The sequence below is a fragment of the Nicrophorus vespilloides genome, unplaced genomic scaffold (assembly GCF_001412225.1).
Source record: "Nicrophorus vespilloides isolate i.1.1-1 unplaced genomic scaffold, Nicve_v1.0, whole genome shotgun sequence".
NCBI classification, from domain to species: domain Eukaryota; kingdom Metazoa; phylum Arthropoda; class Insecta; order Coleoptera; family Silphidae; genus Nicrophorus; species Nicrophorus vespilloides.
In genome coordinates, this window is record NW_017098138.1 from 1 (window position 1) to 24,752 (window position 24,752).

At 33.2% G+C, this 24,752-nt stretch overlaps 1 protein-coding gene and 24 non-coding genes across 25 annotated transcripts in view; 18 read left to right on the forward strand and 7 right to left on the reverse strand.

Annotated features, from left to right (window-relative positions):
- Window positions 1-411: 411 nt before the first annotated feature.
- LOC108561731 overlaps window positions 412-24,752 on the reverse strand; it is a gene marked incomplete at its 3' end in the record, with an annotated part of 28,064 nt that continues 3,723 nt past the window's right edge. The window contains exons 2-4 of the mRNA XM_017919805.1: window positions 13,977-14,252; window positions 1,078-1,290; window positions 412-652 (exon numbers count right to left, since the gene is read on the reverse strand). Coding sequence (XP_017775294.1) covers window positions 412-652; window positions 1,078-1,290; window positions 13,977-14,252 — 730 coding nt within the window. The remainder of the gene's footprint in view (window positions 653-1,077; window positions 1,291-13,976; window positions 14,253-24,752) is intronic.
- Window positions 1,665-1,736, forward strand: Trnap-agg. Its single transcript has one exon. It is a non-coding gene; the product is annotated as a tRNA-Pro (tRNA).
- On the forward strand, window positions 1,892-1,963 carry Trnap-cgg. Its single transcript has one exon. It is a non-coding gene; the product is annotated as a tRNA-Pro (tRNA).
- Window positions 2,160-2,231, forward strand: Trnap-cgg. The gene has a single exon. It is a non-coding gene; the product is annotated as a tRNA-Pro (tRNA).
- Trnap-agg lies at window positions 2,304-2,375 on the forward strand. The gene has a single exon. It is a non-coding gene; the product is annotated as a tRNA-Pro (tRNA).
- Window positions 2,785-2,858, forward strand: Trnan-guu. Its single transcript has one exon. It is a non-coding gene; the product is annotated as a tRNA-Asn (tRNA).
- On the forward strand, window positions 3,078-3,151 carry Trnan-guu. Its single transcript has one exon. It is a non-coding gene; the product is annotated as a tRNA-Asn (tRNA).
- On the forward strand, window positions 3,370-3,443 carry Trnan-guu. The gene has a single exon. It is a non-coding gene; the product is annotated as a tRNA-Asn (tRNA).
- Trnan-guu lies at window positions 3,668-3,741 on the forward strand. The gene has a single exon. It is a non-coding gene; the product is annotated as a tRNA-Asn (tRNA).
- Trnan-guu lies at window positions 3,964-4,037 on the forward strand. The gene has a single exon. It is a non-coding gene; the product is annotated as a tRNA-Asn (tRNA).
- Trnap-agg lies at window positions 4,475-4,546 on the forward strand. Its single transcript has one exon. It is a non-coding gene; the product is annotated as a tRNA-Pro (tRNA).
- Window positions 4,909-4,982, reverse strand: Trnan-guu. The gene has a single exon. It is a non-coding gene; the product is annotated as a tRNA-Asn (tRNA).
- Window positions 5,227-5,300, reverse strand: Trnan-guu. The gene has a single exon. It is a non-coding gene; the product is annotated as a tRNA-Asn (tRNA).
- Trnan-guu lies at window positions 5,566-5,639 on the forward strand. The gene has a single exon. It is a non-coding gene; the product is annotated as a tRNA-Asn (tRNA).
- Window positions 6,061-6,134, forward strand: Trnan-guu. Its single transcript has one exon. It is a non-coding gene; the product is annotated as a tRNA-Asn (tRNA).
- Trnae-uuc lies at window positions 6,377-6,448 on the forward strand. Its single transcript has one exon. It is a non-coding gene; the product is annotated as a tRNA-Glu (tRNA).
- Trnae-cuc lies at window positions 6,521-6,592 on the forward strand. The gene has a single exon. It is a non-coding gene; the product is annotated as a tRNA-Glu (tRNA).
- Window positions 6,912-6,985, reverse strand: Trnan-guu. Its single transcript has one exon. It is a non-coding gene; the product is annotated as a tRNA-Asn (tRNA).
- Window positions 7,213-7,286, reverse strand: Trnan-guu. Its single transcript has one exon. It is a non-coding gene; the product is annotated as a tRNA-Asn (tRNA).
- Window positions 7,772-7,845, reverse strand: Trnan-guu. Its single transcript has one exon. It is a non-coding gene; the product is annotated as a tRNA-Asn (tRNA).
- Trnan-guu lies at window positions 7,947-8,020 on the forward strand. The gene has a single exon. It is a non-coding gene; the product is annotated as a tRNA-Asn (tRNA).
- On the forward strand, window positions 9,051-9,124 carry Trnan-guu. The gene has a single exon. It is a non-coding gene; the product is annotated as a tRNA-Asn (tRNA).
- Trnan-guu lies at window positions 9,601-9,674 on the forward strand. The gene has a single exon. It is a non-coding gene; the product is annotated as a tRNA-Asn (tRNA).
- Trnan-guu lies at window positions 9,859-9,932 on the forward strand. Its single transcript has one exon. It is a non-coding gene; the product is annotated as a tRNA-Asn (tRNA).
- Window positions 24,076-24,147, reverse strand: Trnat-ugu. Its single transcript has one exon. It is a non-coding gene; the product is annotated as a tRNA-Thr (tRNA).

The following is a 24,752-nucleotide window of genomic DNA, read 5'->3' on the forward strand; positions in this document are numbered from 1 at the left end:
ATTCAGCTATTCATATGCATCTTTTGGATTCATTCTATGTATTAAGTTTTCGAGAAAATCAACGAAATGTGAAAACACTGCTTTTTCGAGCATTTTTTCAATTTTGAACACGAATTACAGCCAAACGGCTAAAACCGTATTAAACCGTAAAACCGTAAAACTATATTTCAGTTGTGAAAATTGATTGCGCAACGTCGTCGTCCGTAGGGACACACTCTGGCGTTGGAGTGGCGTTGGCGGTAATGGGCCGATCGGGATTGGTCTCGGCGACCGGAAGTGATTGATGGCCGGTCCTAATTTCCAATACCGGAAATCAATATCATCGTTACATCACACACACTCTTTCGGACACTGTCGACTGTAAACGAATCGGAAGGAAGGAAGGAAGGATATTGGGGTTATTTCGCTCACCGGAACTGATCCCTCGAGTTGAGCGTTTCCTGCTTGATGGAGAGGATGACCGGACCCAGATCCTCGTCGTTCGTGAAGTAGTTCCAATGCTCGGTGCCGTAAAAGTACTTCTCGTACGTCTCCTGTTCGACGCTCGTCAATTCGAATCCTTGATTCTTCTCCCATTGCTCCTCGATGGTGGTCTTCTTCCTCGGTGACGAAGTATCATCGTCCTCATCGTCTTCGTACAGATCGTTGCATCCTATTAACCACAAAACAAAAATCAAATAATTAAACAGAAAATAATGAAAACAAAACGCTCTAAATCGGATTGCATTGCAACGCTCCTAATTAAAGCCGAGCTTCGGTAACGAAAGAGCTTCCAATTAATCCAATTACGACTAATAACGGAAGGTGTCTGATTTCCGCGTAACGAAAAACCTGAAATTTGCTCTTCAACAAATTACAACATTCATCTTTAATCAATATATATTCGTCACATGCAATGCTTTGTTCGGCAATAAATATAAATAGATTGACGTATGTAAATGTCAAATCTGATTTAACCTTCAACTATTGACAAGTGACATTTCCGTCATTGACGGATAATTCAACAAACACGTTACTAAGCAACAATCAATACGTCCATCTTTAATGGTATTTTTACGTTGTCAACTGAAATTTTACCTAGATCTCTTGTGGACAGCTTGTGACCGTTTTCGTGCTGATCCACGTGGATGTGGTGGTGATGATCGTCGTCCTCCTCGTCGCCTTCGGGCAGATCGTGATCCGACTCGCTCTCATCCCAGATGGTGTCCGTGGCGATCTTCTGTCTGGAACACTCGATCCAATATCCCGGCGTGATGGTGAAGTTGTGCGGAAACTCTTCGCAAAACTCGTCTGGTGGCGGATGTGCAGCGACAACAACAAGAAATGAAAACAGCATAAATTAGCACAATTCTTCTAAAATCGTTCCGGTTTTTTTATTATTGCCTTTATTGTGGATCAAAAAAAAAAAAACTTTTGAACGTTTCGCGCAGTATAATGGACGAGCCACAAGTGGTTTTCCATTATCCGCGATGCAACAGCCGAAGTTTTCCTTTCCGCGTTTAACTTGATAATTATAAATTTAATAGTTTAATTATGACTTCGCAATTTCATATTGCAATACTCGACATAATCTTCACCAATTTAGACTCGTTTAATATCTAACTACTATTAGAGATTGGTACAATTTTTGTTGGAAAGTGTAAATTTGGAAGATATCTTCAACTGGTTCGTTGGTCTAGGGGTATGATTTTCGCTTAGGGTGCGAGAGGTCCCGGGTTCAAATCCCGGACGAGCCCACTTCTATCTTTTTTTTCATATGATAAATATAAATTGATTTGTGTGTAAAAGAATTACAAATTCTTAATTTATAATGTTCCCTAATTTATATTATTGTTAAAAGCTAATTTAAGTTAAAAATATGAAAATGTACCAATTGAAGATATTTATAACAGGCTCGTTGGTCTAGGGGTATGATTTTCGCTTCGGGTGCGAGAGGTCCCGGGTTCAAATCCCGGACGAGCCCAGGAATGTATCTTTTGTACCAAGGATAATACAAAAGGTTAAAAGTTGAAGTATATCTACATTGGACGATTTCGGCAGAGATAGATTTCAAACTCAGTACTGAAGCGAGATATTGTGTACTTCTTGCAACCGTGTAATCTGAAGATATATCCAATTTATATTATTAGAAATTGTTGTCTCTGAAGATATCTTCATCTGGCTCGTTGGTCTAGGGGTATGATTTTCGCTTCGGGTGCGAGAGGTCCCGGGTTCAAATCCCGGACGAGCCCAAAACATATCTTTTATAATATGGTATGGTACAAAAGATAAAAAATAACAGGTACATTGAGATATCTTCAACTGGCTCGTTGGTCTAGGGGTATGATTTTCGCTTAGGGTGCGAGAGGTCCCGGGTTCAAATCCCGGACGAGCCCACTATGTATCTTTTATACCAAAATGTGGTATAAACAAAGATAAAAAAAAACTTAAAGGTACTTTGATATATTTTCATATGAAAGATAAGAATTATAAAAAGTAGAAAGACTCAAACAGAAAATTATCTTAAAGTTCTAATTGTACAATTTTCTTTTCGGTTGTGAGAGTTATATACCACCACCCGGGAGCAAATGTTTTATACCACGAACTTGTAATTATAATACATATCTTCAATAGTTTCCACAAAAAATAGGTTAAATTAGTTCATATAAATTGAGCTCTTTCCAGTTAGTGCCATGTAAAGCATACAAAAGTCATGCATTTTTTCTAAAATTGTTGATATTGTCTTGTAAAATTGTTCAATTCTAAAGATATTTTTTTGAATAAACCATTTAGCCAGAAATATATGCCTCCGTGGCGCAATTGGTTAGCGCGTTCGGCTGTTAACCGAAAGGTTGGTGGTTCGAGTCCACCCGGGGGCGAAAGTTTTGTACCACAAAATTATAATTACAATACATATCTTCAATAGTTTCCACAAAAAAATAGGTTAAATTAGTTCATATAAATTGAGTTCTTTCCAGTTAATGACATGTAAAGCATACAAAAGTCATGCATTTTTTCTAAAATTGTTGATATTGTCTTGTAAAATTGTTCAATTCTAAAGATATTTTTTTGAATTAACCATTTAGCCAGAGATATAAGCCTCCGTGGCGCAATTGGTTAGCGCGTTCGGCTGTTAACCGAAAGGTTGGTGGTTCGAGTCCACCCGGGGGCGAAAGTTTTATACCAACAACTTATAATTATAATACATATCTTCAATAGTTTCCACAAAAAATAGGTTAAATTAGTTCATATAAATTGAGCTCTTTCCAGTTAGTGCCATCTAAAGCATACAAAAGTAATGCAATTTTTCTTAAATTTTTGGACATTGTCTTGTAAAATTGTTCAATTCTAAAGATATTTTTTGAATTTACCATTTAGCCAGAAATATATGCCTCCGTGGCGCAATTGGTTAGCGCGTTCGGCTGTTAACCGAAAGGTTGGTGGTTCGAGTCCACCCGGGGGCGAAAGTTTTATACCAACAACTTATATACCAACAATACATATCTTCAATAGTTTCCACAAAAAAAATAGGTTAAATTAGTTCATAAAAATTGAGTTCTTTCCAGTTAGTGACATGTAAAGCATACAAAAGTAATGCAATTTTCCTTAAATTTTTTGACATTGTCTTGTAAAATTGTTCAATTCTAAAGATATATTTTTTAAATTAACCATTTAGCCAGAGATATATGCCTCCGTGGCGCAATTGGTTAGCGCGTTCGGCTGTTAACCGAAAGGTTGGTGGTTCGAGTCCACCCGGGGGCGAAAGTTTTATACCAACAACTTATAACTACAATACTTATATTCAATAGTTTCCACAAAACAAAATAGGTTAAGTTAGTTCATATAAATTGAGCTCTTTCCAATTAGTGCCATGTAAAGCATACAAAAGTCATGCAATTTCTCTAAAATTGTTGACATTGTCTTGTAAAATTGTTCAATTCTAAAGATATTTTTTTTGAATTAACCATTTAGCCAGAGATATAAGCCTCCGTGGCGCAATTGCTTAGCGCGTTCGGCTGTTAACCGAAAGGTTGGTGGTTTGAGTCCACCCGGGGGCGAAAGTTTTGTACCACGAACTTCTAATTACAATACATGTCTTTAATAGTTTCCAAAAAAAAAAATGGTTAAAATAGTTCATATAAATTAATGGTAAATCTGACTCGAAGGATGTATTAATATGAACAATATTTTCAAGTGCAAACTAATTGATTGGTTATTTGAAATTTCATTCGATTAATATCTAATTTAATTCTATATCTCTACACTAATCATCCTCCAATAACTTTTTAACACGTACCAACATTTGGTACAAAATGAGAAAACTTAAAGGTATCTTCGAATATCTATTTTCAACTGATTCATTTTCGATTTGAGTACGAGAGTATTCGGATTCATACTTGTGTTAAAAATATCAAAATGTTTTACGTAAATTTTACTTTAAAGATATATTTGTTTATTCATACAGAAATTGTACCAAATTGAGATATCTTCAACTGGCTCGTTGGTCTAGGGGTATGATTTTCGCTTAGGGTGCGAGAGGTCCCGGGTTCAAATCCCGGACGAGCCCACTTCTACTTTTTATACAACATTAAGTATTGTTTAAATAAATTACCAATACCTATTATATAAATATTAATCGAAGTTTGGGTATCATCTCCGGGTTTCTATAGACTTTTTGGAGTGTACTGATTGTCGCATCCGCTTAATGTCTGGAAAGTTTGTAATCCGTCCAAAATATTTTGTTATAAAATGTCTGCTTGATTCTGTTAAACTTATAGAGAAGTTTTTGGTATAAAAACATTTCAGAAAGAACTAATTTTCTGATGAAGGTGATAAAAATTGGAATCTTTTGAAATAATCGAAGTGATTAGTATATTTAAATTATTGAAAAAGTAGGTCAAATGTTCTGTTTTTTTTTTGTAAAATTAACGCCCCCGGGTGGACTCGAACCACCAACCTTTCGGTTAACAGCCGAACGCGCTAACCAATTGCGCCACGGAGGCTTATATCTTTGGTTAAATTGTGAATGTAAAATTTGAAATATTGCAAAACAATAAGACAAACACGGTTCTGCAGTTACCAAGCATTTGTGTGTAAGTTTATGGTTGATGAGCGCGTTTGTGCTTCGCTGTTTGGGGGTGGTACATTGGTTAGGGGGATGAAATTCATTTGAACTAATTTAACCTTTTCTAAATTATCAAAGATAAGCGAACTTTTGATAAGTGATAGTTTTTACTATAAAACTTTCGCCCCCGGGTGGACTCGAACCACCAACCTTTCGGTTAACAGCCGAACGCGCTAACCAATTGCGCCACGGAGGCTTATACAATGTTATACTTATTAGTTTATTAGGTAATCTCGAAGTATTAATACATTTATGTTGAAAGGTAAATTCAATTCAATTATAATTAACAAATTATAGTAATACTACTGTATTTTGTAGAACAGTTTTAGAAATTGGTATTCTAATTTATATGACTAAATATTGTGCTACCTTGATTTGGATACATAATTATTTAAAGTTTACAGCTTTTTATTCTGAAGATATTTAAATATTTCGTTTGTACCATTTAGCCAGAGATATAAGCCTCCGTGGCGCAATTGGTTAGCGCGTTCGGCTGTTAACCGAAAGGTTGGTGGTTCGAGTCCACCCGGGGGCGAAAGTTTTATATGCAGATCATTTTCCTAAAACTTACATATAAGTCATAATATAAATTAGTTCAAATCAATCTCACTCTGATCAGTGAATGTCTACAAACATCGAAGGCGTTTTTCTAAAAGAATAAAATGTTCCATTTTTGTATAGTTTAGTTCTAAAAAATATTTAAAAAATTACCTTTTAGCAAATGATATATGCCTCTGTGGCGCAACAATTTTGTACCAACAACTTTCAACTAGAATTCTAATCTTCAACCACATGAAATATGGGTTAAATTAGTTCAAATAAATAAATTTATTTCCAGTTAGTGAAGCGTAAACCAAACATAAGTCATGTTTTTTTTTTAATTATTGACATTGTCTTTTAAAATTGTTTAATTCTAAAGATATTTTTTTGAATTAACCATTTAGCCAGAGATATATGCCTCCGTGGCGCAATTGGTTAGCGCGTTCGGCTGTTAACCGAAAGGTTGGTGGTTCGAGTCCACCCGGGGGCGAAATTTTTGTACCAAAAACTTACAACTGCACAATTCATCTTCAATCATTTCTATTAAAAAAATAAGTAAATTAGATCAAATGAAGAGTTTTCTTACTATTAAATATATTGTCACTATTTTTTAATATATATTTCATTATGAAAATTTTGAACATTTTTTAATAAACTTTAGTTAGCCAGTGTTCTAATTTTAAATATAAGACACCTATTATGTCCAGAGATCTATAGTATTTTTTGTAACACTCCGATATGGTCTAGTGGCTAGGATACCTGGCTTTCACCCAGGAGGCTCGGGTTCGATTCCCGGTATCGGAATCCTTTTACAATTGAACTACTATAAATTGGTCATACGAGAGATCCAGACATGCAGAGTAGTTCAAATAACAATCCGATATGGTCTAGTGGCTAGGATACCTGGCTCTCACCCAGGAGGCTCGGGTTCGATTCCCGGTATCGGAATACTTTTGCATTTGAACTATTTATTTTAGTTCAAATGCTAGGATGGCTAGGATACCTGACATTAGAACTTCTAGAATACTGTTGCTTTAGATGTACTATGAATAAGTCATCTAAGTGATCCAGTTTTTCAATTGAAAAATCTATTTACTATTAGTTAAATCATAAATACAAATTTTGTAGACATTTTCAGTCAACTTTTAAATTATATTGCTTTAAAAATTGTTTATTATTTATGAAATTGTCCATATTTAGACGTTTACACTCAATATAGAATGAAATTTATTTGAACTAATTTAACCTATTTGCGTTTTAAAACTTTCGCCCCCGGGTGGACTCGAACCACCAACCTTTCGGTTAACAGCCGAACGCGCTAACCAATTGCGCCACGGAGGCATATATCTCTGGCTAAATGGTTAATTTGAAATTTTTAAACATCTTTAAAACTGAAAAAAAATAATAGAGAATAAAACAACAATTATTAGAAAACACGCAGGACAAATATACTTTTCATAACATTGGTTGAAGTGAACGTAATTTACTTGAACTAATTTAACCTTTATATATATGTGGAAGTTATCGAAGATAAGTATTGTAGTTGGAAGTTGTTGGTACAAAATTTGCGCCCCCGGGTGGACTCGAACCACCAACCTTTCGGTTAACAGCCGAACGCGCTAACCAATTGCGCCACGGAGGCATATATCTCTGGTTAAATGGTTAATTCAAAAAAATATCTTTAGAATTGAACAATTTTACAAGACAATGTCAAAAACATTAGAAAAATTGCATTACTTTTGTATGCTTTACAAGGCACTAACTGGAAAGAGCTCAATTTATATGAACTAATTTAACCTATTTTTTTTGTGGAAACTATTGAAGATATGTACTATAATTATAGGTTAACAGCCGAACGCGCTAACCAATTGCGCAACGGAGGCTTATATCATTGGTTAAATGGTGAATGTAAAATTTGAAATATTGCAAAACAATATGACAAAAGGTTTTGCAGTTACCAAGCATTTGCGTGTAAGTTTCTGGTTGATAAAGTGAGCGAGCGCTTATGCTTAGCTGTTTGGGGTGATATGTTGGAAAGGGAACAGATTCATTTGAACTAATTTAACCTTTTCATAATTATCAAAGATAAGTGAACTTGATAAGTGGCAGTTTTTACTATAAAATTTGCGCCCCCGGGTGGACTCGAACCACCAACCTTTCGGTTAACAGCCGAACGCGCTAACCAATTGCGCCACGGAGGCTCGTGACTGCAAGAAAAAAATTCACACAAAATAATGACAACTCCTGTCACTTAACCTAGAATTGCGAAATTTTCATTTTAACCTTTTGACCTGCTTGAAGAGCCTCCGTGGCGCAATTGGTTAGCGCGTTCGGCTGTTAACCGAAAGGTTGGTGGTTCGAGTCCACCCGGGGGCGGCAAACATTTTGCCAATAAAAAGTAATGGAGTACAGTATATAAAATATTGGAGTCGCTTATAGATCCACATGACTGCGGTACCGTGGAAACGGGCAAAAGTTTACTTTTTAACTCCATTAACACTTGAAATGCGGGAAGCGTCGTCGTCGAGTCGTGTCGAATTCCCAACGGCATCGGCTTTGTTTGATATTTCAAGTGCACGCCGCACGCTTAATAACTTCGCGCAATACCCTACTTCAGTAGAACTGTGTGACGGTGTAGGAGAGACGGTGTGTTTCTGCATCAAACACAAATAAAACCTGATCAAACTTTAATTACAGCTCCATCCCGGTGGGAAACGCGTGCGTGCAACGGCGTGCATATGAACAAAGCGGAAACGGATCAGAGCCATCTCTCCTTCCATCGCTCGAACTAACCGGAAACTTTTTATATCCGCTGGGGAAAACTTGGCCGCACCTGCTCTCACTCTACCTCTCTCTCTCTCTCTCTCTCGAGCAATAACGGTAATGCAAAAGATAATCAACGGATTAAAACTTGGGAAATTGTTGCCCGCGCCGCCGCCCTATGCGAGAAATTCGGTTTTCTTGAGCAAACTAATATAGTTGAGGATTAGTTACGAAATTATACGCGGATAACAGCAACTTTCGACATAACACAAGCAAACGGGAAAACAGATAGCATCCAACATACATACAAATATAAAACTCTTTCAATTCCATCGAAATCCAACATTAAACGTCTTCTAAATACTTAAATCTATTACAAATTGTTTCAAAACTTTATTCAATACTTTTCAAATATTAAGGTGCATTATGAGACATTAGTATATATCAGGTGTAGTAAGAAATATTGATGAACATGAAACTTGATGTTTACATTAGTTGGTACACCTGACAGATACTTACATCTCAAGTCGTAAACACGAAACATTATACAAATAATAACATTTTCCTCAATCTAATGACAGTTCCTGTCACTTAACCTAAAATTGCAAAAAATTTCATTTTAACCTTTTGACCTGCGTGAAGAGCCTCCGTGGCGCAATTGGTTAGCGCGTTCGGCTGTTAACCGAAAGGTTGGTGGTTCGAGTCCACCCGGGGGCGGTAAATATTTTTGCAAATAAAAGAAGAAAAGTAAACAGTGAGGACGCAACATTATACAAATAATAACATTGACGCAGATACTTCTTTTTTTTGCATGTCAAAATTTCTCCTCAATATAATGACAGTTCCTGTCACTTAACCCGTGTAGACGCGCGCAGTGGGTAAAACTTATTCATACTTAAAGTTAATTGTTTTAACCGACTTGTTTTTAAAGTTACGTGCTGCCGCCCCTCAGTACCTTCCAAATGGAATAAACTAAATGAATATTCCTAATTGTGTACTAAATGACTTCTAAAATAATCTTTTCAAAGAAATTATACATTATAATTACATAAGATAGCATTTACACTGATGTAATAGATGGTGGGTAAAATATACCCTGCGCGCGTCTTCATGTAATAAGAATGCGCGCGCGTTCACAAGGGTTAACCTAAAATTGCAAAAATTTCATTTTAACCTTTTGACCTGCTTAAAGAGCCTCCGTGGCGCAATTGGTTAGCGCGTTCGGCTGTTAACCGAAAGGTTGGTGGTTCGAGTCCACCCGGGGGCGGTAAATATTTTTCCAAATAAAAGAGAAAAAGTAAACAGTGAGGACGCAACATTATACAAATAATAACATTGACACAGATACTTTTTTTTGCATGTCAAAAATTCTCCTCAATCTAATGACAGTTCCTGTCACTTAACCTAAAATTGCAAAAAATTTCATTTTAACCTTTTGACCTGCTTGAAGAGCCTCCGTGGCGCAATTGGTTAGCGCGTTCGGCTGTTAACCGAAAGGTTGGTGGTTCGAGTCCACCCGGGGGCGATAAATATTTTTGCAAATAAAAGAGAAAAACTAAACAGTGAGGACGCAACATTATACAAATAATTACATTAACACAGTTACTTCTACTTTTTTTTTTGTTATATTGAATTATAAACGCAATTAAAAAATACGTCAAAAACGGTAAATGTCAGATGTGACAGGCAAATTGTGTAAAGTCAGATTAAAACTAATACCGCACCGTTTAATTTGGGCACAGTCCAATTTGCGGTTTGCGATCGATCCGAAACGCAATCGACTATCCATGCGTGTGCATATTTGATACGCGCAACGAACCGTGGAGAATCTCTGTCCCAAAACGAAAAACGTCAATGTGTTAAATGGAACATCAGCAAACGCACATTAACGCTTTCGAACATGCATGTTTACATAATTAAAATAATTTCATTTCACGGTAATTTCACATTTAACATACATAACCTAATTCTAACATTTGACACATTTCATTATATTTTGACATTTTAGATAACCTAATTCTAACATTTATTATATTTTGACATTTAGTTGACGTATATGACAGTTGTGCAATGAAATTGGAATAGTGTTTGTGTTCATTGAACGATGCTAACTGTAACATGTAAAAACCGATTTAAACATCTGAAATGATTCGAAACAGGCTAATAATTTCAGATGTTCAAACTTGTCTCTACCACTTGTCAAGTGGAATCGATGCATCGTCATCCACCAATATTTGCGTTGCCATAGCCACCATCAGTTGACTACATATATTAATCGATGTATATTACAGTTTCCATGGTGCTTAAAACTTAATTTAATTTTGATGATCGATGATGATGATGTTTTGCATATCCCACGTCGTCCCTCGTTGATATGGTGTACACTCAGCTCACTGTAAGGTAGAACACCAAACGAGCTAATTGTAGCTTGGTGTTCAAACTTAGAGTGACCTGACTATACACAACGCATCGGTTTTCCCATGATCCATGCTGCAGTATTAGGATACAACAACAAAAACAACAACAACAACAAGAAATATAAAATCCTGTTTCAACATTGTATGCAGCAAGTAGATGAGAGCACTGTAAACACTGTAATAAAGGGAAATTGCGCGTCTCCGGTTGCAATAAAGGAAGGATGGAGGCGCGCCCGCCTTTAAAACTACCACTGCTGTACACTAAAAGCGAATATCCAATATCGGGCGCCACTAAAGTTACACATAAATATTTTTCTAACCTTAAAAACGTTTTGCATTCATAGTTCAGTTTGTCTTCGTTGATGTTTAAAAGCGTATCAGGGGCGGCGTTTGTTCAACATACATTTTTTTATTGTCTGTTATTAAGTGAAAATTTATTTTATTTCATAATAAGTCAATAGATGGCGTTGCAACTATATACCCTAAATTGCTATAAAACCGTATAATAATCAATGTACTTTTCCTTAGAATATTAACGGAAATGAATTGTAACATAAATTTGTCCTGTCGAAAAATATTTGTTTTAAACTGTTGCCAACTTCACGCAAACTGATATAATAATTAATTATAAATTATCATTTGTCGGGTTTTACTAAAGGTGAATCGATTTATTTTTATAATAAGACAAGAGATGGCGTTGCAACTATTTACAGTAAATTGCAAAAGAATAATAATCAACGTTAGGTAATTAAATAATAATGGAAACAAATATGCTATTGAATTGTTCTATAAAATTGTTTTCTCGATTTTGTTTCGTTTTAACTGTTACCAACCTTTCGCAACCAGATTCATTGTCATAAATTGATTTATTTTCTTATAAGAAATGGCGTTGCAGCTATTTATCGTATTTACCTTACATATAATTTTGCATAAATTAAGTTTTTTCTATGTGAAAGGTAGGGCGGATATATATGACGCATGTCCATAAAAGGTTAAAGTTATTTTTTTTTTATATAATAAGCCAACAGATGGCGTTGCAATTATTTACTGCATATTCTTTATTAATCAATTTAATTTTGTAATTTATTTTAGAAATATGAATCACATGTGCCACTAAAGTTACACATAAATATTTTTCTAACCTTAAAAACGTTTTGCATTCATAGTTCAGTTTGTCTTCGTTGATGTTTAAAAGCGTGTCAGGGGCGGCGTTTGTTCAACATACATTTTTTTTATTGTCTGTTATTAAGTGTAAATTTATTTTATTTCATAATAAGTCAATAGATGGCGTTTCAACCATATACCCTAAATTGCTATAAAACCGTGTAATAATCAATGTACTTTTCCTTAGAATATTAACGGAAATGAATTGTAACATAAATTTGTCTGTCGAAAAATATTTGTTTTAAACTGTTGCCAACTTCACGCAAACTGATATAATAATTAATTATAAATTATCAGTTGTCGGGTTTTACTAAAGGTGAATCGATTTATTTGTATAATAAGACAAGAGATGGCGTTGCAACTATTTACAGTAAATTGCAAAAGAATAATAATCAACGTTAGGTAATTGACTAATAATGGAAACAAATATGCTATTGAATTGTTCTATAAAATTGTTTTCTCGATTTTGTTTTGTTACCAACCTCTGGCAACCAGATTCATTGTCATAAATTGATTTATTTTCTTATAAGAGATGGCGTTGCAACTATTTATCGTATTTATTTTACATATAATTTTGCATAAGTTAAGTTTTTTCTATGGAAAAAGTAGGGCGGATATATATGCCGAATGTCCGCAAAGGTTAAAGTTATTTTTTTTTATATAATAAGCCAACAGATGGCGTTGCAATTATTTACTGCATATTCTTTATTAATCAATTTAATTTTGTAATTTATTTGAGAAATATGAATCACATGAAACATGTCAATATTTGTTAAATCAGTGTGTGTTGTTCGGTGTTAATTGGGGGACTGAGAAAATCGCAGCGTGCGTGTAAAAATAAGAAAAAAAAAACAATTGCTTTGCGGTGATTGGAGCTTTGGAGGCGGTCCTGCGGGGCACGACGATTGGATTTACCTCGGCCAACTAAGTACAATCCGTTGGGGCTCAATAATCAAGTTCGCCTTGGTTTTAGGGGGCTGCGGGTGGTCGTGGGTGGCGGTCGGAGCGGTTTAGCACGGAGGGAAGGACGTTTGTTGCGGCGTCGGAGGGTTGTTTTTAATAAAGCCGTCCGCAAGCCGAGGGCGGATCACAGCCGCCCCACGTTCTTGAGCGACGTCGGAATTTCGCTTTCGCCACCCCCACACTGTTGCCAACCTTGCCCCCAATCTTGCATAACACTCACACATAAATACATGAATAAATAAATTTTCGAAAGGAGAAGAAAACCTTTCCTCATAACGGAAAATAATAAATCCGAGAGAGAAAAAAAAACGTGAGAAGGGGGGAGGAATCATCGCACGGTGAAAGGGTGATAAATTCGAATTAAACCTGTCGGAGGGCGCTGCTCAAATAATAATAATAATACAAAAAAAAAAGAATGTGGGGGAGAGAACAGCTCAACGTAAAAGCGTAATTTGTATAAAGTTTTTCATCCAAGAAAGTGTGCGAACGAAAACGTTCCATCTTTCAAACTTATTTTTGCTTGTTTTTCTTTATTATTTATTATGTGTGTGGTTTTGTTTTTGTCACCATAGCAACCATAAGAAGAATCAAAGTTTGCACTTTAATTCTTCCGTTGCGTCGTCGGGGCAACAGGTCTCTCCCTAGTAAGTGAGTAAGTCAAATTATGTGTGAAAGGGGGTTTTTCAGAGTTTGCCAAGTAGATAAAATCCGATCCGCGCCGCTTCCCCATTATCTCAACATCAACTCTCATCATCCCCCCACACAAATACACAACAATAAATAGTTTTCACAAGCGCAAAACTTTCAACGCAAACTATTATCCTACTGCAATCAACCACAACTCATTGTTTTTCATTCACAAATTCATCAAAAACAGTTGGAATTCAAGTAAAGATAACAAATAGATAATTTCCTCATTGATTTATAGTGTATTTATAGTTTTGTAAATCGATTTTGAAAAGAAAATATGAAAGGAAAAGAGAAACAAAAAAAATTGTTTGAAATGTTAATGGAAATTGCGTTACCTGAGCAGGCCTGAGGCGGAAGCGGAAATATGAGGGTGGTGGAGGACTTCCGACGGGCGACGGCGCAGCCCAAGGATTGCGGCTTGAAGGCCCTCAGCTGCTGCATGAAGTCTGAGCACTCCATCAGGGCGACGTCAGCGAAGTGCAGATCGCACAGGATTTGGTTCTTGAAACGTCTCGCCCTCTTCTGGTTGGGCCCCGTCAGGTTCAGCCCGCACGAGTTGCACCGCAGGCATTCCTCGTGGTAGTGATTGTTGTCATACAGCGGAGACGGCTCTGCACAAACACACAACAAAAAGAACAAAACAGAATCATTAAAACAATCAAATTTAACACTTAATTACAATTAAACTGACAATCAAATGCAATCAAATTGAACTTCATAGTTTTAGCTTTAATTTGAATATTTTGTCATTAATGTATCATTTGTGATTAAGAGATTGTGATTAAGAGATTCAATACAATTTGAAGACATTTTGTTTTAATGTATTCAAGTTACATACTTTATAATACAAAAATTGTGAGTCTTACAATTAATTAGATACAATCATATGAAACCTTATAGTTTCAGTTTTAATTCACATATTTAGTTGACATTATATCGTTTGTAGTTTTCGAGTAATTCAATAAAATCTAAGGAGGCTACATTTTGTTGTTTCAAGTTTGACAAGTAATTACAATGAAACTGTCAATCTTATAAATAAGTAAATGTAATCAAATTAAACTTAATAGTTTTAGATTTAATTTGAATATTTTGTCATTAATGTATCATTTGTGATTAATTAATGACTCAATAAAATCTGAAGACACTTTTTTTTTTAATGTATTCAAGTTGCATACTTTATAATACAAAAATTGTGAGTCTTACAATTAATTAGATACAATCATATGAAACCTTATAGTTTCAGTTTTAATTCACATATTTAGTTAACGTTATATCGTTTGTAGTTTTCGAGTAATTCAATAGAATCTAAGGAGGCTACATTTTGAACCCAAATTTAAGTTTGGCAATTTATTACAAGAAAACTGAGAGTAATGCGAACAAATTGATACAATTATATGAAACTATATAAATTTAGCTTCAATTTGCATAATTAATCATTATAATATCTTTAGTGGTTTTAGAATTCATGAAAAATCTAAGCAGACTTTTTTTTATTTCATTTTCACTAAATATTGAACTAAATTAATAGTTTCACAAAAAAGCATATATAAATGTATGAAACCCTATAGTATTAGTTATTATTCACATAATTGGTTAGTTTGTAGTTTTTTTTTACTAATTCAATAAAATCTAAGAAGGCTGCATTTTGTTGTTTCAAATTTGACAATTAATTACAATGAAACTGTCAATCTTATAAACAAGCAAATGTAATCAAATTAAACTTAATAGTTTTAACTTTAATTTGAATATTTTGTCATTAATGTATCATTTGTGATTAATGAATGATTCAATATAATCTGAAGACACTTTTTTTTAAAGTATTCAAGTTGCATACTTTATAACACGAGAACTGTGAGTCTTACAATTAATTTGATACAATCATATGAAACCTTATAGTTTCAGTTTTAATTCACACATTTAGTTGACATTATATCGTTTGTAGTTTTCGAGTAATTCAATAGAATCTAAGGAGGCTACATTTTGAACCCAAATTTAAGTTTGGCAATTTATTACAAGAAAACTGAGAGTAATGCAAAGAAAGTGATACAATTATATGAAACTCTATAAATTTAGCTTCAATTTGCATATTTAATCATTATTATATCTTTAGTGGTTTTAGAATTCATGAAAAATCTAAGCAGACTTTTTTTTATTTCATTTTCACTAAATATTGAACTAAAGTTTTAAACTAAATTAATAGTTTCACAAAAAAGCATATATAATCTCTATAGTTTTAGTTATTATTCACATAATTAGTTAGTTTGTAGTTTTTTTTAGTAATTCAATAAAATCTAAGGAGGCTGCATTTTGTTGTTTCAAGTTTGACATTTAATTACAATGAAACTGTCAATCTTATAAACTGTCAATCAAATCTGAAGACATTTTTTCTAAGATAGATAATCAAAATTACAGAATTATTCGAAGTTTTCTATCTCGATTTTATACAGTCGTGTTCCAAGGGATGTTGTATACAAAAAAATTATATTTATCGTTACTAGGGCTAAGTAATTTTTGAATAGGGTACGGACTTATATTTTTCCGCCCATTCTCTCCACTCGCCCCCTTCGTTCGCATTTTTCCGCCCTTCGTGTGATGCCTTTTAAATGATAAAATAATTCCAGCCATAAATCGTCCTTAATATTTAGACCACTCTTCCCATCTCTCTCTCTGCTCCCATTCCCTCCATCATTCCCTCTCTCTCTCTTTTTTGGGTCTGTGTTTTTATCATCATTATTATTCCATTCCGTCCTCCTTTTATCTCCTTTATACATATATTTTTTGCTCTCAGAGACGTTTCTCCGGTCCTTCTGTCTCTCTTCGTTTTATGGTCGTCGCATAAACGCGTCCTTTAATTACGCCTTCGACCACGCACACTACTTTCTTATTAATACTGAGATCCTTTCTTCACTTTTGCTCTCCTCTCGCAGAAGGATCACGAAGGCCTGTCCTCCCACGGTTAATCGAATTCCGCACGTTTGCCTCACTTCTTTCGAGCTAATTTCATTTTCAACTCGCAGCGTTGTTTACGGAAAAATGAAAGCGAATTCTGCATTTTCCCTTTCGTTTCTCTGTTTGCTCAGACGATTCACAATAAACATCTTTTTTCTTTCATTTTTATAATCTACAATTATTAAACTAATTTTTTGGTCTTAAACTAGATATAAAACTTCAATGACTTCATTAAGTTTTAAAGTTGTTTTCAATTACTTTCGTATAAAGAAATAGTGAAATAGTTCAATTTTTTACTTTCCTAGTGTGTACTTTCCTTTATTAACTTCTCCCATGAATATTTCTATAATATCATCTAGTGTGTACTTTTCTTTATGAAAATACAATAAATTTTTCAAATTTTCAAAAAGATTTCAGTTTTGTTCTTATATTTTTCTAACATGTAAATAGTTAGAAAATTCTTCAAGAAAATTTCTATAATGTCATGTAGTGTGTACTTTCCTTTATTAACTTCTTTGAAGTTTGAAAACTATTTCATCTTCATTCGTATATTTTTCTAACGGTTATCATGTTTTTTTGCTTATTCGATTTTTTTCCCATGAATAATTCTTTAACATCATCTAGTGTGTACTTTCCTTTATGAAAATACAATAAATTTTTCAAATTTTCAAAAAGATTTCAATTTCGGTTTCATATTTTTCTAACATGTAAATAGTTTGAAATTTTTTTAAGGAAATTTCTATAATATTATATAGTGTGTACTTTCCTTTATTAACTTCTTTGAAAACTATTCCATCTTCATATCATCTAGTGTGTACTTTCCTTTATGAAAATACAAACAAAAATCAAATTTTAAAGAGATTTAAATTTTCTTCTTATATTTTTCTAACATGTAAATAGTTTGAATTTTTTTTAAGGAAATTTCTATAATATCATGTAGTGTGTACGTTCCTTTACAAAAATACAATAATTTTTTCAAGTTTTCAAAAAGATTTCAATTTTATTCTTATACTTTTTTAACATGTAAATAGTTTGAAAATTTTTCAAGGAAATTTCTATAATATCATGTAGTGTGTACTTTCCTTTATAAAAATAAAATAAATTCTTTAAATTGTTAAATGATTTCAGTTTGATTCTTATATATTTCTAAACAGTTTAGTCAATTTGAAAATTCTCCAACTCAATTTCTATACTATCATGTAGTGTGTACTTTCCTCTACAAAAAATACAATAACTTCTTGAAGTTTTCAAAACTATTTTAGTTTCATTTTAATATTTTTCTAACAGTTTTCATGTTTCAAATTTATCCAGGGAAATATCTATTCTATCATGTAGTGTGTACATTCCTTTATGAACTATGCTCGATAGCGTGAAATTAGTCTTGAGTTAAGGTAAAGTTATCTTTAAATAAGTAATCCAATTTTACACAAACCAATGATTAGCATTTAAACTTTCGCGTTTTGGAAACGGAAAAAAAAATCTCCGTTTTGCTATTGAATTGATCCGCTTAACGTTAAAAGCAGCTCAATCTCCGTCAATAAAAGAGCGGGCACGGACAAATTACACTTGCCTCCTCCATTCATTCATTTTTTTTCCACTCATTCTTCGCCCAACCAATCGTACTTCTTTTCATCATTTCTTTTTTTTCATCTCGTCATATCTTACGCTAAAAATGGATAGATGTTCGGTGATCCAACAAAAGAAATTGTACATCCATCCTCTTTCTACCTCCCTCCACCCCTCAACAAAAAAAAAAACGAACGTCGATGGAGACAAAGATGAGCGATAAAAATAAATATAGAGAGAGAAAGAGTATAATAATATAAAAAAAAAATTGCGAGAAATGTGTAGGAAATCCCACCGGAGGGCGCTCTTTCTTCTACTTCTTCTTCACCACTCGATCCACTCTTGCATTATTAAATACCAAAGATGAGCGAGGTGGCGGAAAAAATGATCGAACACATCAGAACGGATGAGATTTATCATCGGAGATTGTTCTCGTCCTATTTTTTTTTCTTTTTTCCGTGCCAATATTTCGCACTCTGCTACATTACATGCATCTTTAATGCTTTAATAGCTGGAGTGTACGTTCCCAAAATAAGCACGTACGTGAATAGTGCAAAAAAATGAGTTTAAAGAAAATTCAATCTTGTGCGACATCTGTATTCGATAAAACGGAACTAATAATCACTCTTGGTATCAATCTTAACAATTGACAATTTAATAAACAAAACTACTTTGACATTTGCTTGGGATAGGAGAAAAAAAGTACAATGATGCCAAATTGTGCTTAAATTTCATTTGAAAATGTACTGACTGTTTCAAAATTTGTATTAAAACAAATAATAAACTGAGTCAACTTTTGTTAATTAAAGAAAACTAATTGGAGAATTACTCAAGTTTGATCCGATTGACGTATTTAGTTCGATCATACGCCATCTGTTATTAAAGAAAGAAAACTATATTGACATTTACTTATGTTAGGAGAATAAAAGTACAATGATGCCAAATTATGCTTAAATTAAATTAAATTTTATTAGAAAATGTACTGACTGCCTTCAGACTAGTATTAAAATTGAACCATTTCATGTTAACTAAACAATTACTTAAGTTTTATCCAATTGACCCACTTAATTCAATCATACGCCATCTACTAAAAAATAAACTAAATAACTTTGAGGTTAGGAGAAAAAGAGTACAATGATGCCAGATTGTGCTCAAATTTAGTTAAATTTCATTTGAAAATGTACTGACTGTTTCCAGATTTGTATTAAAACAAATAATAAACTGAGTCAACTTTTGTTAATTAAAAACAAACTAATTGGAGAATTACTCGAGTTTGATTCGATTGACGTATTTAGTTCGGTCACACGCCATCTGTTATTAAATAAAGAAAACTATTTTGACATTTATTTACGTTAGGATAATAAAAGTACAATGATGCCAAATTATGCTTAAATTAAATTAAATTTTTATTAGAAAATGTACTGACTGCCTTCAGACTTGTATTAAAATTGAACCCATTTAATTCAATCATACGCCATCTACTAAGAAATAAAGCAAACAACTTTGAGGTTATGAGAATAAGATTACAATGTATGCTCAAATTTAGTTAAATTTCATTTGAAAATGTACCGACTGTTTCCAGATTTGTATTAAAACAAATAATAAACTGAGTCAACTTTTGTTAATTAAAGAAAATTAATTGGAGAATTACTCGAGTTTGATCCGATTGACGTATTTAGTTCGATCACACGCCATCTGTTATTAATTAAAGAAAACTATTTTGACATTTACTTATGTCAGAAAAATAAAAGTATAATGATGCCGGCTTGTGCTCAAATTTAGTTAGAAAATTAGTTTGGAAATTACCTAAGTTAGATTAACTAAATTGACTATTACTTAAGTTGGTACTATTTGTTGTAGTTAATTCTATCATACGCCATCTATTGCTAATTAAACAAAACTACTTTGAAAATTACGTTGAATTACATGAGTAAAAGTGCAACTATGTTTTGCTGAAATTGAAAAAACAGAAACAGCTTGTATTTAGATTCGTTTCAGTAGAAAATTGATATTGCAATGCATTCCAAGTCCATAAATCGTCTTGCGCGCCCTCAATATTTTGACAGTTTCGTTTTTTGCAGTGGTTGCTAAGGGACGACGCCTCGGATGTCATCACGTGCACGTGCATCCACAGCCGCCTACGTTTTCCATTCCACGAATGTCCCACACACAACATAAATAAATGAAGAAAGCAAAAAAAAAAAGAGCGCGTCCGAGTGGACAATTTATATAAATTATTTGCAGGACTCTCCTAGAATATTTATCGCTCGACCTTATCTCGCTCCAAGCACACTTCGATATCCTTGAATCACAAAATTTCTTAGTTATATTTTCATTAATATATCAATGCAGTATATTTTAAGCTGGATTAAGCAGATTTTTTTTTAAATGTAAACGTAATTATGTAAAATTTGTCGGAAAGTATCGAACACTCAGCAGAATGTCGCAGTTGCGTTTTAATTGAATATTTGCAGAGAGGTGGCGAGTGTCGGGTCTTATTAGCAGTTTGCCTCCGAGTACACGAAGCCTAACTTTCCACCCACACGTCCCGATTAAACTTCCCGAAACTATTTAGCAACTAATCAAGCTTTAAAAGTCCCCAAACTTGAACCCTCCGCATTCAAAGCGTCACCAGTGTCACCGATTATACCGTCCATTAATACAGTTTACTACCAACTGAATTCACTAAAATAACATCAAAATCGTACAAAAAAAAAACTCTTTTCTACTAATCCAAATTTTGGTATATTAATGATAAACTGCTAATTTTACTATTGATTTGGTCACCAAATTCCATTGCTTAACTTTGTTTTCAATGAAATAACGCGTACATTAAACACGAAATATAAGTAAACTTAGTATATGTGAAAATAACACTTCTACATAAACAAATAAGAGATAAAACTGAAAATACAGGAAGTCTAGTTTGTTGCGTAACGGATAAAGGATTTCCACGGCGATACGAGATTATGAGTAATAGCAATAATTCGGTAAAACCGATTTTTTATATATATTTTTCTTTCTGCTCTTTGATAAAACTGAAAATAAGCGTCGTTTAAACTTTAATTTAATGGTGCACAACATCTGATGCACGGCCGTTTACGCGCACTTGGGGGATTTTTGTAATTGGGGTTGGCCCGACTGCAACACATAAATCGCACTCTCCCCCCGCCCAATCATCGTTCAGCGGGGAATTCGCATCGCTCCCGTTTTTTTCGAAAAAACTATGAATTACTATAATTATTACTTTCCGCTCCTTTCAACCCCGACGCACATCAATTACACTAATTAAACTGCACAATATTTGTTTTACTTGTTTTTTTTTGCTGTAAAATTAAACGAAATACGTTTGGCAACAAAGCGGTTTTTCCTAATGACACCTGTCAATGTCAAAATTATTTGAATATCCTGTTCTTAACTTATAACATTATTCTTATATTAAAACAAAGCACATTACATTCTTCAAACGTGCAGCTTTCATATGCATTTTTTAATCATTATATTTGTTACAGTTTAATAAATCATTTTAAATTTAAAGAATATTTGTAAAAAAAAATATAAATTATATCAACTGAATTCTTTATGGTTTTCCCTTTAATTTGCATATTTTCTTTACGTATCAACACTGTTGATTCTAGAGATATTTACCAAAAACAAATCCAGTCTCATTTTGTTAAGGTTACAGTCACGTTATGTCAAAATTTGAAACAATTTACTTAAAATCTAAGTAATTCATGCATATTTATATAAATGTATTAAATTTCTTATAGTTTTTGCTTGTAACTTATGTATTTACATTATGTAATAGTATTTTTCTATCATTTGTCAAAAACTGATCGAGTCAAATGTTTTGACGTTTATTACCACGAAATAGCACTATTGATTTTGAAAATATTCGTCAAAAACAAAATATGTTGCGAATTTTGAAGGTTTACAGTTGCGTTATTTCAAAATATGAAGCAATTTACTTGAAATCAAAGCAATCCATGCATATTTATATGAATCAATTAAATTTCTTATAGATTTTACTTGTAATTTGTGTATTTACATTAAGTAATAACATTTTTGTGTCATTTGTCAAAAACTGATCATAGCATATGTTTTGACGTTTATTACGTCAAAATAATATCATTGATTATGGAAATATTTGTAAAAAACAAAATTACCAAAGCAATAAAACATTCAAAGTAATTATAGCCTGTCAACTGTTAAAATTATATGAATTTTATTTACATATTTCTTAACTTAATTGGATTATCATATATTCAAGAAAAATAATATACGTTTACATTTGATTGTCAAAAGTATATGATAATATGGCATGTAAAACAATTGTTTGCCTGTCAATCTGTCAAAATGATATGAATACATATCTTTACAATTTAGCTGTCAAAAATGAAAACATTATATGACATTTCTGTCATTAAATATATAATTTTACTGCTTTTAATTGCTAATTATTATGAAATATTGTTGAATTCCATTGATTATTAAACAAAATACAACAACAAATAAATTTATTTTTACATGACACAAGAAAATTCTGTCACAAAGTTTGACAATCATATAATCAGAAGATATGATTTAATTAGAATCTTTTTTTGGCGTGACACAACAAACAACATTACTTGTCACTTTGACAATCACTTGATTACGTAACATAACAATCATTATTGCAATTAGTTCTACAATTTTTCTGCAGTCCATTCATTTTTAAACGAAATTTGGATATAGAATTGAATTATTATTTATCAATTTTACTTTACTTCTTTAATTATTAAAGAACTACGGTCAATACCCCAATGATTCATGTGGTTTAAAAGGAAACAATTTATCAAAAAAAAAATCACAGAATTCGAAAATTTTAGAATTAACAAATCCGTTAAATTTTTCATATTATTCTTATAAATACTAAATAATTAATTTACCTTTCTGAATAAAATAATCCTTTTCTACGCACTTTTACTTAAAACAACTTGAAAAAAAAAGCAAAAACTAAACCACAAAGCACGACGCGATGTGTCAACAGTTCAAAGCCGACTATGTTTATTTTGTTTCCTTTCTATTGTCACTTGTTTCTGCGATTTACTGAGTATCGAAGTTGGCGGTTCACTGGAAATTACGTGTTGCCGTCGACTTTATCATTACTATGTAATAACTTCTTCTTCTATTTTTTTTCATTCGCTGTAAACAATTTCCGCCTTATCGCGCCCTCGAGTCTAGCGATAAATTCAATTGTTCGACCGCAACACATTTCCCGCCTCTTCTGTGCCACATTTTTATTGTTTCTGTTTGTGATTTTTTTTAACCTCTTCTCTTTTCTTTCTCTTCTGTTGATTCTAGCACCAATAAACGCGAATAAACAATTGCATCAGATCCGAACGGAAACCGAAAAACGCCTTTATCAGATAGCTGTCGTCAACGTTACAACCTCAGCATTTGTTTATGAACGAATTTATGCAACCAAACTTGCTTATCGTTGTTACAACAATAACAATTGAATTTTGTAATATTTGTAATCACAATTTGACATTAATTAGATTTGTACATTTATATATAGTGATGATCATTACGCGTACAATCGTAATCAATCATTTCTTTCATATAATCAAATGCATAGGATTTTGTGAAATCAATACCTGAAAACTTAATGTCATAATGACAGATGTGTCAAAAAAAAAACTGCAATTGTATAATAGACAGTTTGCATAACTAAAGTCAATCTGTCACAATGAGTTTATGACAGTTGTTTGTATCTTATTTTACACAATTTTCAATCTTTACTTGTAATAATACTAGATTTTTAAATGAAACAAATTATATAATGTTGTATTAATGGTGTATCAACTGCTATCAGTTGTTTCATGTAATGTTGCAGCTGCAATTGGAAACGTTTGAGAGAGAAAAAAAATGTTGGAATGCCTCCTGTGAGGATTGAACTCACGACCCCTGGTTTACAAGACCAGTGCTCTGCCACTGAGCTAAAGAGGCTTCGTGGAGATGCCGGCCCCACAGGTCGCATTCCGATCGCGCGCGCCTTATCGCATACCAACCTTATCGCAACGTAATCATCATGGTTACACAAATAGTTGCCAACCTTGAAACAATTCGGCTACCTGATTACGTGCAGCTGCAATTTCGATACACCTTTTGTCCCTCCGAAATCCTCCAAACACCGCACCTCTTCAACATATTATCGAACATGCACGTGCTTCCCATTCAGTCGTCCTGAAACAAAGGTCCTGACGGAGTCCTGCGCCGCAACGCGACCAACGTTTTACTCGAATATCGCACAGAAAAACGTTTATTATTGGATCCGATTCGATTCATAAAGTCGTACACAGCGACGGGAACAATGGACAAACGTCTGTTTGTTAGCGAGAAAAACAAAACGTAACAATCGAACTACGTATATTAATTGAGTGTTTACAAATTTGCGAAACTTTTAATTAAGGTTTCAATTCAGTTTCATTCATTTCTATTTCAAAGAAAAAAACAAACAAAATAATTAAAAGATATACCAATATCAAAATTAAAATGTCAAAATTATAGTTTTGACAACTACAGAAAATGTCACATTTCTTTTGTGTGACATA